The sequence below is a fragment of the Aythya fuligula genome, chromosome 4 (genome assembly GCF_009819795.1).
Source record: "Aythya fuligula isolate bAytFul2 chromosome 4, bAytFul2.pri, whole genome shotgun sequence".
NCBI classification, from domain to species: Eukaryota; Metazoa; Chordata; class Aves; order Anseriformes; family Anatidae; genus Aythya; species Aythya fuligula.
This window is the reverse complement of record NC_045562.1, coordinates 45446529-45462116: the sequence shown is the minus strand read 5'-3', so window position 1 is coordinate 45462116 and position 15588 is coordinate 45446529. Positions and strand designations below refer to the sequence as shown.

The 15588-nt window shown below is 47.4% G+C and overlaps 1 protein-coding gene across 2 annotated transcripts in view; it reads right to left on the bottom strand.

The window, feature by feature from the left end:
* Positions 1-8535, bottom strand: part of AFF1 (AF4/FMR2 family member 1) — a 65273-nt gene extending 56738 nt beyond the window's left edge. For both annotated transcript variants that reach the window (XM_032186543.1, XM_032186544.1), the window contains exon 1: positions 8418-8535. In XM_032186543.1, coding sequence (XP_032042434.1) covers positions 8418-8434 — 17 coding nt within the window. In that variant the 5' untranslated portion in view covers positions 8435-8535. The remainder of the gene's footprint in view (positions 1-8417) is intronic.
* Positions 8536-15588: the final 7053 nt, after the last annotated feature.

Sequence of the window (15588 nt, the reverse complement as noted above, 5' to 3'; positions counted from 1 at the left end):
CCTTTCTGAGCACCTGCTCACACAGATGCAGACACAATAAACATCCTCCACATTTCACTGTCTAGCTCCAGGCCAAGAAGTGCTGTTGTGCATACGCTCCAGTGGGGCTCTTCACCGGAATGCTTTCTGGAACTGGACTTGAGAGCTGAAAGGCAACGAGGAAATCAGATCCTGATCGTAAAAGGAGTTGATTGCCTTACGCATACAGGCTAAGCTTTTCATAAGAAGGGTTCAGCTCAGCTGGCCACGAGCTGGACCTGAGCACAAGTGACAGCGCTGGAATTTGGAGCAGAAGCCATGCGCTGCTTCCATCCAGAGGCTGCTGCGTGCTGGGAAGACGTGAGCTGTTGTCCTTGCTCACCGAGGGGCAAGAGAAGAAAAAGTGGTGAAAAAACCATTCAAGGACTTTCTTAGAAAAGTGCATGACTGAACTGAAGACCTTTTACAAGCACCGTCTTAACCCCAGTGACTGCTGCTGGTGTCTCAGCCCTCCGAGCCTGTTTCACATGTGCTGAGGGACTCCGCTAGAGGAAGGAAAGGAGCACTGAACAAACCTAAACAAATCATTATTTGCTTGGCAGATTACTATGCATAAATGGCCTTTAAAGTTGTTGCACTCAAGTAAACGTAGCTTATATCAATTATCATCTGTAAATTTCCTTTGTTAAGCTGAGAGCGGAGTGGATGGCACATTTTCAAAGGAAGCCATTTTAAAAAAAAGGAAACCATTACCTCGGTATTTAATACACGCACAAAGGAACAGGCACATGAAGACATTATTCTCCTGATATTTCCCCCACCCAGAAGTTGTTTATTTCTTCATCTGGCCCATGATCGACATCTCTCACCCACCAAGGTCACAGCAGGAAAGGAAAGGACCAGAGGAAGACATGAAACGGTGGATGGCACAGAAACCCCTCAAAAGGGAAGCAAAAGATAGGCTCAGGGCACAGAAAGAAGAGAGACCTCTTCACAACGCCATTTCTATCTGACTTTTTCAAGGGGTGGGGAAGCATGTTACATTACTTTTGAGTTTTATGTTTGCAGTCACTGAAAATGACTTTTTCTCCCCTTTGCCCCTGTTCTGGATAGCACAAGTAATTGTTGCCAAAATCTGAAAGCCCCAAGAACCAGCACTCTTAGGAGAGCTGGGCGGGCACAGGGCCACGTGCACCATCCTCACCTGAAACACCAAGTGATCCGTGCGCGTTGCCACCAAGAGAAGTACAGCACAGAGACAAATCCAGCTCTTAGGGCAAGGACTGAGACATAAGGTACAGTCTGTGAAAGGTCTGAATGTCAAATTACTGTTCATTAGAGTCAAGAAACAATCCAGATCGTGTCTGGCTTTGCATGCATTGCAGGATAGGTTTGTTTTGGTTTTGTTTGTTTTAATAAAATAGCACTTGGGAACATATTTTAATCAATTGCTAAGCTTCCACAATAAATTCACATAGTGGAACAACATCAACACACACCAATACAGCTGCCAACAACCAGCCTGAGGTGGGTTTGGTTGCAATTATCGGATTATGTGGCAATTACACTCTGTTTGCATTTATTTAAAAAATCACAGAAGGAAGGTTCTGGCTGCGAAAAGCAGTGCTAGACTGTATCAGATGTCTGAGCTGTACGGGAAAGAACAGCAACGGGCTCCCTGCCCATCCATTCCGCACGTCCCTCCAAAACCCTATGAGAAAGGGATGTGTAGTTTGGGAAACCCACCTACCACAGGGCCGCTAGCTTGACAGACTTGGAAGGCAAACACCTTCCAAACCACCAGGAACCAGACTGATTCATGTATTTTGACAAGGTTTGGGAGCTCTCGAGCAGCGCTGCTCAGCGACGTGCCAGCGGAGTAGTGGTGGAAACACCAGGTCGGGGCTGTGATGTTTTGAGACACTCAAAGGCCAAGCTCATCCCATTTACCCATCGAGGGCTTTTGACTGGTTGACAAACACTTGTATCCTGCTAAGACAAACTAGAAAGTGAAGCTGTTTTTCCCCTTAAATAGAACTTACTGAATATGTTAAAAATATTTTTTTTTCCACAGGTAATTTATGGAAAAAAAATCTCCAGCATCTGTTACAACTAGATGGCCCAACTCCTACAGCACTATTAGCATCATCCATGCTCTCCTTCAGCTCTTGTACTTGCAAATCCTTGATTACATTATACCATCTAACTGACAAACTCTGCCTTCTCCCAGCAGGGAAGAACTTCAGCTAGCTCCTCCAAACATCACATCATTTTTATCCTGATAGCTTGAGAACACTGAAAAATCCTGTCCGGGAAGAACAAAAGACAGGGAGCTATTCCTTTATCAGCATGTGCTGTAACAGAGAAGGCTGGGATTTTTGGAACAAATCACAGAGAACAATGCATGAAAGCTCTGGGGCACTAATTGACCCAAAGTATTTTTTTCAAAGGCGAAACATTTGAGTTGCTGCATTTTTCCATGTCAGCCACTTTAGGAAGATTTTTGGTCTGTTATTTTTAATGCCTCGATGTATGAGTCAACTGATTTTCATGCGGAATGGCACGGAAAAAACGTCTCTGAATACCACATCTCGTTATTGTCGTGCCTCTGAAAAGAGACAAAACTTTCTCAAAGAAAAGAACACAAATCTAACTGTTTTTCTTTGCCTCCAGGATTTGGGCAGTTTCACAGAATTTTCTTAGTCTCTAGACTAGCAGCTTCATTCAGGCCTGTGGTCCACTGCACAGAACCAGGCATTTACTCCTGGGAGGTTCACAGAGCCAGCTAAGCACAGCAAGCCTATTATTAATTTGCTGAAATCAGCCTGTGTACAGTGGGCAGGGGGTTGCAAACAGATAAAGATGATAAACAGTGTTCTCAAACCTCGGCGCAATGATCGCGTTCCCCTTAAAAAGCATCTTTGGTCGGCAGGAAGTTATGGAACATCGTCTCTTAAATCAAGGATCTGTGAAACTAAAAAGCCATCACTTCCAACATTTCACAGACACAGCATTTAAACACACTGAAAATCACAAGCTTTCAACATAAACGTGCATAAAGCACAGTCATAGATGGGGGGAAAAAAACAGCGTATAGACTTGACATGCTTTTGAATTGGCACTGACAGAGCTTTAAAACCAGCCGGTTGTTCCTGCAGGAGGAGCACTGCATGCTGCACTGTCATGTGAGAACCTCGGCCGGCCACCAGTTCAGCTCAAAATCACAGCAGACGAGGCGCAAAGTCTCCGGTATAATCACCACTTCGCCTCGTTTCCCCCCAGACAGGTACCACTACCAAACGCCACCTCCTGAAGACACGATGTGATGTTTTAAAGTAAGCAGCTGCACACATGATTTTTGCCAAAGGACATGCAGCAGGGCAGGGAAGTAAATGTGTTTCTTGTTTCCAACTATGCTGCAGTAGCAAAGAAAATCTACTTTTCCTCACCTCTGCATCTACAGAAACCATGGGGGGTTCAGTGCTTTTAGGATAGGCAGTTCCAGGAGCTCAGAGATACGGTGGAGCTGACGCCCGGTGCTGGCCAGCAGTTATCTCACCTCTGCAGCCTATTTCTTTGCCTGTACTTCCAGCTCGCCAGCCAAACTCCTCCTGGTAAACACACAGGCACTGGTGGCTCTGAGCAAGGCCAGCTCCCTGCCCCAAATAAACGTATTCCTAGACCGACAACAGCCTGTTCTCAGCCCTGCCCTCAAAGCTGGGTGTTTTCTCCCTATCAGCCTGCTGGGGAGAGAGGAGCCTTGAGCAAGAGCTGCAGAGCAGTCATGAGGGAGAGTCGCTCAGCCATACTTGCAAAGATGGATTAGCTCTGTAATACGTTTGTTAAATACAATCTCACAGACTACAGAAGCGCAGGAATACTGAAAGCAATTTCTTACCAGGTGTCTCGAACTCTTTGAAGATGTAAAAACTCGTTTACCACCACACATTTTAATAATTCCTTGCAAGTTCAGATGCTACCAGCTGTCAGTGTTTCAAACTGCAGTGCCTGTAACGCAGCTCAGGAAAGGAGGAAAAAAAAGACTTGCCTTTCAGAGGAGGTACCCGCACTCACATACCTCGCATACACACACCAGCTGCCAAACATACTGTGCCACGAAGGTGCTGCTCCTATGTTGATGAACAAACACATCAATTACTGCTTATAGATTATACCATAAATGGTATTCTGAGCAAAGAGGTGTGTATATATACATACATACATATCTCAAACACTAACATACACTTCTTCTCACTTTGCTTTTATTTAAAAAAAAAAAAAAAAAAACACCCACCCCCAAAAAAAAAAAAAAAAAAAAAAAAAACAGCATCTGCTGTACTCTTCCTGTTTAGGTTTTGGCGAGGATTTTTTTTTCCTTTAACAAGTACACAATTGAAACCCACACTTTTTTTTTTTTTTTTTTTTTTTTTTTTACAGTTCTGAGAATGAGTTTTACTGTTGTCACAGAGGTTAACCATTAACCATTTGCTTGTTGACCTCTCTCTGAAACCTAAAGCAGGGGCATTGCTTTCTCTTAACCCGCTGGGTAACGCTGCAGAACAACGCTGGAACTTCCCATCCCTGTTCCAACAAACATTTAGCACAACGAAAAATGACAGCTCTAAATATTGAACAACAACCAAGGCTAATGCTGAAGACAAATGCGTGCAGGTGAAGCACAGAGCAGCCGTGATGAAGCTGGCTCCCTCCCCTCCATGTGGTAAAACCAGGCGATGTATGATTTCTGCACCTGAGCAGTGCTTCCCCAAATTGTCTGTGAACACGCAGCTGGGGAAAATCTGCACAAGCACTCGTCTGCTCCCTGTTAAAGCCTTTTACCCGAGCAAGGCAGCTCTGCCTTCATCCTCCCCCGGTGACATCTCGGAGCGCTGTCTGCCCCAGCCAGTCGCTCCACCCCAGCGCTACGTGTGCCTTCTGCCCTGTATCATGGCCAGAACCAGCCCCGGGAGCCTGAGCTGCAACACGGAGCACGGCCGTGCTTTTTTCATGGTGATGTACCGCAGGGAAAAAAAAAACCTCTGTGCCGTGTTCAAGCCCGAACAGGATGAGTGCTTGCCTATAAATAGAGGTTAAACAGCCTCTGAGCTCCCCACCGCCCTGTACTTGCAGCTGGCAGGAGGAAGGCTGCCTGCACGCTGTGGAAAACTCTCCCTCGCCTCCCTGTAGCCCACCACGACAGGAGGAACAGTCTTAGCAGCTTCCCTACGTAGTTACTGAGGTCCCTTCGATAACATCTTTTAAAGGATTTAAGAGCTTTGTGCTCTCACTCACTGTGGCTACACACAGAAAGAAAAGGCTGAGGAGAATTGATGCGGTTCATGAAGAGCTCGCTTCCTGCTATTTGTGCTGCATCCTGCACTTTCTCCTAAAAAGCAGCAAGAAGATGCCTCCCTCTACAACACAGATTCAGGCCCAGCACAAATTACTCGGTCTGAGGAAATGTTCCCTTCCACCCCAGGTCTGGCACACCATGATAACAGCATTTCCAAGGTTTCGGGGGACTTGGGTCCTACTACAGCTTGGACCTGTAATCCCCACCACCCTTAACAAATAACCTGGGTGTCCTCTTCCCTGGAGGAGCTCCAGTCATGGGCCATTTCCAGCTGGGCTGCCCCACAGCCAGCTCAGAGAGCCCAGACAAGTCAGCAGCTGTGGATTGAAGCTCCCCAGGAGCCTGCAAAGCATGCTGCAGGGCAGTCAGGCATCGCATGCCAGAGGAAACCCAAGTGTAATTCTCCAGGAAGATTTTGGAGAAATGCGGTGGATGTTTTAGCTTTCAACTTACAGGTAAGGCTGTTTCAGCCCTTCTTCACCTGCCTCAGCTGACTGGAATGCAGTATCACCAATACTCGCACCTGCCTGTATCAACAGGACCCACAGAACAAACATGTTATGAAACGTGTCTGTCGATCTGCCCTGGAAAGCTGCAAAATGACATGGAGCAAAAATCAAGCTGCATCATTCAAAGTGCCTCTTCCTTGGGAAAAAGCCTCGGCATCACTCCCTTTAGAAGAGACTCTTTCACTGCATTCACTGTGTTTTAAACGCAGGTACAGCCACAAGGGTTTTTTTTGGCACATCATCTGCTCCTTTTTCTACCCCAATGAGTGGTCCAGCCCCGATCCGAGGCGCCTCTGGGGCCAGCTGTGGTGCTGGGGCTGTCGGGGTGGAAAGGGAGGGCTCCCCAGGGTGCTGCCCATCCTCACCCTTCCCTGCAGGGCCAGCTCAGAAGGAGCAAGGTGAGCCCGGCGGGGATGATGGCACGACACTGATTGCACACTGCTCTGACTGTGCTGCCCTACAAAGATAAGGAAACGCAGTTGGTTCTGCCTACCTGCAACCACACTGAGCACATCCAAAGCCAAGTTTTACAACAAGCAGGAATTCTTAGATAAATACAGTGTTATTCTGGATGCTATCTATGATTTTAAGTGTAACCAACAGGGTCCACAGCTAATTTACAATGATCCTGACCAGCCCAAGAACAGCAGCCTACCTCTTCAAAAAAGCAGCTATGCATTTAAAGCTCCTCAGCTTGCGATTGCTGCAGCAGGGCTTGTTTTTTAATGAAGGAGGGAGCAGAAGAGAGCTGGGCTCCACCACCCGGCAAAGAAGCCACATTCTTGTGCCTCACTGACCTCTGCCTGGAGCTGTCACATTGACAGAGGGTCTCGGTCGGTCCCGCATACCTCCTGGGGGTCCTGCCATACCTCAGAGCAGCTGCGTAGCACTCAGCATCATACCGTAGCCAACAAGACAGTGCACTTCTCCTTATTCTGCTCAACTCTGCTTCTGAATTTCACGCGTTCCCGAATACAGCACAAAAACCTGACCGAGGCCGTGCTGCCCGGGGACACTGCAAGCAGCAGACCAGCCGCATGCTCCAGAAGTGAGTGCACAGAGAGCTACAGCTGCAAGCCGACAGCTCAGCCAGCAACTTGAAAACAACCCCCCTACTTTCTAAACACAGAACAACCCGGACCGAGGGATGGTTTCTCCACCTAATGGTTCTGGATATAAGCTAATTACAGCAGCCAGTGGCAGAAGCTGATTCATCTCAAACAGCTAAAACAAAACACCCAACCCACCGTGTAATCCATTCTTAAGATTTAGTATGGAAAAAAAAAAAAGTGTTCCAGCACCCATTAACACATCAGTTTCTCGCTCATTACTACTGCAGTTTTTAAAATGCTGGCGAGCAGCAACAGGCACGTTTTACCACACGGTTTTCTTTACCCTTCCACCCTTCAGAACAAGGGAATCCAAACGCTATGGGAGCTGCGCTGGATCACAGCTGAAGCTGAAGGACGGATGCAGGATTTTCTTGCTGCCAAACCCGCACCCTCCCCAGGCTCACATCCCCTGCACTAGCTGCGCATACTGAACACCCAGCATGTGAGAAACAGCAAGCCCAAGCAGACGGAGGAGTGCCCGAAGACCTCATACCGAGCGATACCCAAACACTGTGGTGTTCTGTATCACACCACCTCATCAGTAATTTACTGAGCTTGCAGTTTTTTTTTTTGTTTTGTTTTGTTTTTAAGAAGAGATGCAAAACCAAAAAGCTCGCCCACATCTTTCATCAGCTGCCTACCAGGGAGAACCCTCTGGCATGTTTTAACAAATTCATTCCAGAGACGTTTGGCCTCTCCTTCCTATGCAGCATAACTCCAGTTATTTATTGCACATACGCGTTCACCCCTTGCTGTTGAAGAAAAGCTTTTATGCACTCATACAGCACGTATGTGTTGCAATGAGGCGGATGCCACAGCCAACTTGTGCCCCCAAAAGAGGAGTATCGCAGGCACTGAGCTTACTGGTAAACGCAGCCTCTCTCTCTCCTGCAAGAGATTCACTCCTGCTGCTCATTTTCACTCCTACTCCCTTTTAAACGTGTTTTAAAGCGATCAGCTTTAAACTTGAACGAAGCACACAGGGGTTGCCTTCTTACTCACCGCACCAAAACGCTCTGACGCAGCTTCACCGCGTCAGAACCGTGCTCTGGGAGCGCTGCCTGGCCCCGGAGGGTTACAGATGGGGCTGGGGGCTGGCAGCCAGGGGACGGCCCTGAGACCTGAGGCAGCCGGCCAGCCCCCAGCCTCGGGGCCCGGCCAAGCCTCAAGGCCAGGCAGCAGCGCTGGGGATTACACCGGACCCTCTCTTGGCATGTGGGCCTTGTAAAGCGACACACTGACAACAGAGGCCAGTAAATCGCGTGAATCAAAGGGGGAGGCCAAAAAAAAAACAAACCAAAAAGCCGGAAAATCAAAGCTCGGTCCCTTTGTTAAGCACAACCCTGCCTCCATTTTCCTTCCTGCGCACCGGGTAGGCAGCCCGGCTCCTGAAGGATCCCCCACACCCCAAAAACCCCTCACAAACCCCTCACAGCCCCCCCAAACTCCCCTCACCGCCCGTACCTGGAGTGCGCAGCCATGGCGGAGCTCAGCGCCGGGCCCCCATGCGGCGCCGCCTCAGCCGCCGGCCGGCGCGGGGCCCCTCGGCCATTTGGCGGCCGCCCGGCAGCTGCTCCTCAGCGCCCCGCTGCCGGGGCTGGCCCCGGCTCCCCCCCCCCGCCCCACGGCCGGGCCCTCCCCCGGCTCCTCGCACCGCCCGGCGGCGGGGAGGATCCACCGGCAGCCCCCGGTGCCGCTCGAGGGTCCCCGGGGAGGCTGCGGGGCCCCCCCCGCTGTCGCCGCCCGGCTCCGCCCGGCCCCGCGGCGGGCAGCGAGCGGGGGGCGCCGCGGCCCGGCCGCCGCCCCTCAGGGCGAGCCGATGCCCCCCGCACCCCCCCCCCCGCGGGAGGGGCGCTGTGGTACGGCCCGGCCCGGCCGCTGATGGAGGCGCGGGGGGCGGGCGGAGCGACTGCAGGCGGCGCGGGGGGGGGGCCCGCCTCAGCCTGCCAGCTGTGGCGCGGTGTGGAGGTAGCGGGTGTTCTAGCGCCTGTCCCCAAAACACGACCGATTTAGGTCAAGTGGCACCGAGGATGGACACTCTCCAACCTCTCTGTGCCAATATTCATCTTCTCTACCAGGACACTCACCTCCCTTAACTGGCAAAACCTGGGTTCAGCGCGATGGACATGCACAAAAAGAGTACAAAAAACAAAACAAAACAACAAAAAAAAAAAAAACTGCAGTTTTCAAAATTTGTCTTTTCTTCGTAGGGCTTGATCACACCATTTAAAATTATGACTTTATATATATACATATACAATCCCACATCCTCTCTCAAGCTCATCTGTCACTCCAAGGAACTTCATTTTTCCCCTAAGAAAATGATAATGCCAAGAACCTGACATCTTCAGAGCAAAGGACATGGTTCACTGCTGCTAGAAAGTTCTAAGGATGTAAGCATAACCCAAAGCACTGATAGTTAACCATACTGTTACTGGCACCAGGACTGCATTCCCAGCCAGTGTTTTAGAGGGGCTTTCCCCCAAAAAGAAAGATTGCCCTAGAGAGTTATACACTATTTGCTGCAATTTCTGATGAAGAGATTAGGAAACGGGGAAAAGGGGAAGAGATGCATTTACTTTTTAAAGAGTATCTACATTTTTTCAAGTCAAGTACTTAAAATTTCATTGAACCATCCTCATGCAAGCAACAACAGAACCTTTTTTTTTTTTTTTTTTTTTTCAAGAAGGGGTACTACGCAGAGAAAGGAAATGAGCTGAAATCTATCTCAAAGTTTCATCTCTGAGTGTGCACAAAGCAGGCAATCCCATTACTTTGATTCGACCCTGCAGATAGCCCGTGATGGAGATGGTGGTGGTCAGCATTCCTCTCTCCAAGCCCTGCACTTCAGCTGCTCGCCCACATGAAGGGAATGCTGAGTACTCCAGGCTCCACAAGTGCTTAGGGAGACATCAAGACTCGGACCAAATGTCAGATCTGCTTGACTAGGAATGAATTTGGACCTGGGCCCAAAGTCCAGACTACATTTCCAGATGTTTAATGCAAGCCAGGCGACACAGCTTCTAAGCAATTTGTCAAAGGCGACCATTAAATGAAAGGGTCATTTTCCTTCCTGTGAGACCAAGTACAAATTTTCTGAAGACACGCCTGGATGCTTCAGTCCTGTACGAAGAGACTGACAGCAGCAGTAAAGGATATCTCAAGCCCCTTGCCTACACTTAACCAGGCTGGAACCTGCTCTGTGTTGAAGACAATTTTGAAAATTAGATACTTACAGGCTTCCTCTTTGTCTCCAATACCAAACAAAGCTTTTGCCTGTCCGCACTGCACAGACAGACCGCTTAAGAAATTTTAAGAAATGTCATTTGTCAAATTACAGACAGAGCTGCTGTCTGTTTTAAGGCCCTGTTTGGCTGTTCACAGAGCTTCTCTTAATCCAGATAGTACAGGCTAAAGATTTCCATGAAGGTTATCTCCCTGAAGATTAAATACAATCCGTTTCAGCCCTTTTGGTCATAACAATAGATGACAAATATACATATATACTCTTGCCAGAACAGCTAAGCTTTTATTCCAGGAAAGAATCATCACAAACAATATGCTTTGTTTGCACTGAAAGTTTCTAGCAGTTTTCTGCCCTTTTGCTTGAGAAGCACTTGTTGATTCCCACCTTGTACAGAGGCATTGATGTTTAACAGGGTGATGGCCTTCCAGCATGGGTGTGCCATGGTGAGGCACTGGCACAGGTAGCACAGAGGCTCTCCGAGAGAACATGGCAGAGAGAGCCCTCCATACGTCACTATCCAACATTTCTGCCCTCCTCACATCTCATGAGCATCCATGAGAGCCGCTGAGCCAGGATAACAGATGTCTACCACCCTTCAGGCTGCCAGGTGAGGATGCCTACCACCAGTTTCTTCAAAGCACAAAGCAAAGCCCTTTGCTGAGCTCTGAAGAGGCTGCAGACCTGCAGGTCAAGCAAAAGGATGACTGTATAACGCCGTGGCGCAGGAATGTCAGCCTAGCAGCTGGCTTAATTTTTTAATTGAATTTACACTGTGATGAAAAGGTTGCTATTATTTTTTGCAAAGGTGAGCGCTTCAAATTTAAGAAATGACAGTATCACTGATGCCTAGGCAACAATATGAATGAGTCTTTTAAGACATGGCCATGAACCACACAGATCCCACTGCCAGTCCTCAGGACAAAGCAATCCTAATGGTGTCCTCCCGTCCCCAAATTGGCATCATGCTGAATTTGGCTTGACGGTGAATTCAAATAAAAAGCGTATGAATATCAGCCTTTAAAAAGATGAACAAAGTCACCACGATGTCACGCAATGCATAACGCCTGGGCAGAGCTTCCAAGTAACATCAATACTTGAATAATTTGAAATCTCAGTGCAAAAATTGCACAGCACAGCTGGAGAACACCAGGGTCCTGCTGACTACTAGACCAGAGGAATAACACAACCAGGAATTGAAGCAGGAAAGGACTGTGAGACGTAGGATGCTTGCACTGTGCTTCCCCTAGTGCTGCTCACAGTTACGTGCTACTTCTGACTTGCAGAGTGGTTTGTACTCCCTTCCGAGGAAGGTATCTCTGGGGAAAGAAAAGGGAAAGAATACTGGGAGTGACGCGTGAAAACAACATTTCAAGCTTGGTGAAGATATAAAAGGGATTTTAAAAGAAAACAGAACTGAACATGCTCTTTCTCAATACTGTAAATTAACAAGGAAGATAGTAAACTGCTCAAGCACATCTTAGTCCTTTCAGATTTTCTAAAACATCTCAACAATCCTACTTGTGCTTCCTGGGGTTTTCCAAAGAGGCTGGGCAGGACAGGGACTTGCTTTCTACCAACAGCGACGAACAATAATTCCTGAGCTGTGCTGGCATCCACTTTCCATGTTAAAGGAAAGAGAGGGGGGCAGAGCACGGAACAGCCCACCCAGAACAAAGCCTCACAAATCCCACACCACAAGAGATTCATGTGAAGCGAATGCCATTATGATGCTATTTTTTAGGTTTCAAACTCACAACCCAGGGGACATGTGAGAGGCCCCGCATTCCCAGCCTCTGGCTTCTGGCTCACCAGCTGCCCTAAAAACAAGATTGTGCCATTCCGGTTGGAAGACTTGATGAAAACCGATGAGTTCCTGTGGAACATTTCAAGTCCAACAAATCAGTGGTTCCCCGAAGAAAGCTTTCTGTCCGAGTACATCCTGTCAGCTGTAGAGCCCTCCCTTACATCTGTTTTCAAGATTAGCAGGCTGCAGCTTTTCCCCACCTGTTTTTTTATTCACCCACCAGGGTTACAAGTTTCCCCTTTTCAAGTCCTTGTCTCTGAAAAACACATTCCGAGCCAAGGAAACAGTCTCCGTGAGGTGAAATGCAAGCAGAACAAAACAATAAAATAAGCTTTTCATACTCCATCTCATCGCATGCTCAGGAATGCACTTCTGAGGTGAAGAGCAATACTTCTTAAAAACATCACAGGAAAAGCTTCCTACAGGTGATCACAATTCAACAAGTATTTAAGCTATTTAGCAGCATTTCAATACTAGAAGATCCACTCTTATCTACCTACGGATTGAATGAGAATGGATTTCTCCAGAGATGAAGCTGGTGATTAAACATCGCACAGAAATGCAAATCCCACTGAACAGCAAACGAAGCTGCACAGGCAACCTAGATGCCATCATTTCCTAATTTTGAATTCCTGAAAATGCCAGACTGCTGACCTCAGGCACCAAGGGTAAAACACAGGATGCGGGTACATTACGTGCATTTTATGCATGAAGCACCACCTCCTCCAGCCATTTACCTAGCTGGATCCACGGGTACTGACCCAAAGGAAGCTGACATGTACAGGGAAAAAAAGAGGCTCAGATGTTTTGAACATAAAGTGACATTTTCAAACAAGGTGCAGAGGCTGAGAAGGGCCCAAGACAGTACCTACAGCATCGCCAACAGGATTAAAAATCAGTGCTCCTACTGCAGGAAGAGCATTCTCTCTCAACCCACCAGTAACAACACCTGCCATACCTGAGTATCAGTTCCATAATGCTCAGTTCACACATCCATGGATTTTGAAAGACATTCAAAATCCATGTGGCATTTTATCTTCAGCTTTGTTAAGCCATTAAACCTGTTCCTCCTGAAGCACCTAGAAGCTTTCCACATCTTCACAAAACTTCAGGAAGACAATCTTTACATGACTCTTTTTTTAGCTGCTATGAAGTTTAGTTGCTGCGGGGCCTTTTCTGCTAAAACATCTTTCAGGGGGTGGGGTGGGTATGTATGGGCGTTCTTCTAGGTTTTATGAAAGAAGTCTTTATATATATTTGTTTTCAAGAAGTGTTAAAAAAGTGCTGGTGGGGAAAGAACAAAAGAAGCAAAAATGTTAATGACAGCAATCAGTACCTAACTTCTGGTGCAAGAATCCAACAAATACAGATCAGGGACTGTCCAAATGGCAATACAGCATCCCTTACTCAGGAAAAAAATGCAATAACACATTAGACTAATAAATGTGTGATAATCCATTATGTTTGTGTGACAAATCCCAGAAGCTTACACTATTGCAAAACAGTTCAGCAAGCACAGAGTGAATACGGGAGTAGATACCATACTGTATTAAAATCATTAGACATTACATGGCCTGTAAGCTTTCCTCAAGTATCACATTTGCTGTAAAATAAACCATAGGCTTGTTTACACCCAGAAATAGGTCAGCTTCCTGCCCTACCAACCTTTTCAAAACATCTCATTACACTGTACCACATCTGTTTTTTTTAAACAGACACACACCCTTACTTTCAGTCTTCAAGAGTCACTGCTGTCTTTTAATTAACATGGGCCCTCCCAGCTCTGTTGACTAGAAATACATCTCACCGCCACCATTTATTGCTGCTGATGAGTCCTCATGGGGGGGTGAAAAGGGTCAAACGCATATTGTGATTCCAGATACCTGAAGCGGAGGGTGGCCTTTTCATTTGCAAAGGGGGCTTCTGCACCGTGTCAGAAGGCAAAGATGGCACTCCTGCAAGGCTCAGCTGCCCCAGACTTGCAGGCGATTTCTAACCACTCAGCTCCAGGAGTATTCTTAGCTGTCAGCACCCTCCTTCTCCGCTCCTCCTCCTCAACTCTGCAGAAAACCCAAGGCTGCGTGCCAGCAGACAAGTTCATCCTTAAAGAGCAGCTAACGTTTTGGCAATCCCAAACCCTGCACAAACCTGTCAAGGGCTTGATATTCTCCTGTCTTCCTTCACCACCAGCCGAGGAAGTAGCTGTGCAACAAGTAAGTGGATTGCTACTGTAAAGCACGGGCTATAGCACCATAAAGCAGTGTTTCACAGGCTCCATGTTTGGAAGAAAGGAGACAGATTAGTCTGGTCCCCACACTCCTGCCTCCAAAGTACAGTTGGAAAGCAAGTAAAACCTAGAAACCAGTACATGCAAGCATGCACAAAAACCAGTTTAGCAAGGTGAATCAAGCTGCCTGCTGTGAGCAATGGCAAGAGCCTGGAGAAGGCTGAGGTAGCAAAGCTCCTTGTTGACCCTGATGGAGCAGAGCACTTCTCCAGAGGCTTGCTTTATCACACCTTCTTTAACCTGGCGCTTCTCAGAAATCGAGCTGGCTGCCAGCAACCCATCCCCGCCAGGCAATGAAAAGCACTCGGATTTCACCAGGTCTAACCCATACTGCACGACTACAGCAAGGCTACAGAAGCAGCAGGGCAAAGGCGGGCAAATCAGTACTGTCGTGAAAAAATGAGAGGGGAGGAATATAACCAAGAAGTTATTTTAACTTGAACAATAGACGACTAAGATAAATGCAGGCAGTTATGGAAAAAAATTCTCTACAGATGTTGAGAATCAAACATTCGTGAGAAAAGAGAGGAAAGCAACCCTTTGTGCTTCAGTATTTAAATTAAAGGAAACATTTTTAAAAAAAGAAACCACCTTCTCCTACGAATGAGACTGCACTGGAGGCGGCACCCTACTAGCTTTTGGCAGCCATCAGGAGGAATTTCCATCATCTTCCTTGGCACCACTCACTTATCACTCCTCGTGTCTTTGAACGTTCCATCGCCAGCAAGGACTTTCACAAACAGCTCAAATCAACAGAGAGAAGTTTATAGTCCTTGTTGGCTTTGGCACTGGAGCTGTCAGAAACCACACTGTGAACGAGTGTTAAATATCCTGATTTATATTCCAATTGAATCAAGATAACATCTATGTACAGAACACACTGTACCCTTCAGATTCACTACAGCTGTCAGATTCATTTTGTAGTGATATCTAATCCCTAGATGAGGCAGAAAGGTATGTAGGACACTGAGCAAGTGAATGCCCACAGTGTTGGTTTGCATTTTGATCAGGCAAAAATCCATTATATTCCCAACAGAAACCACCCAGAAATAGATTTTTTAATGGCTAACTCTTCACAGCTGTATCACCAACTGAATGTGTCTAGATGAAGATCTACATTGGAGGGTGACAGCAGAGGAAGGGCAGTAATATTGTTTGAGTGTCTTTCCAATAGCTAGGTTCAGGTCTTTGCCCACCCATGCCTCCCCCCTTATGTGGCTTTGCAGCGATCGCTGTTCTTTCATGCCTCAGGACAAGCACACAAAACAGGGGAAAAGAACACTGACCTGTGACCTAC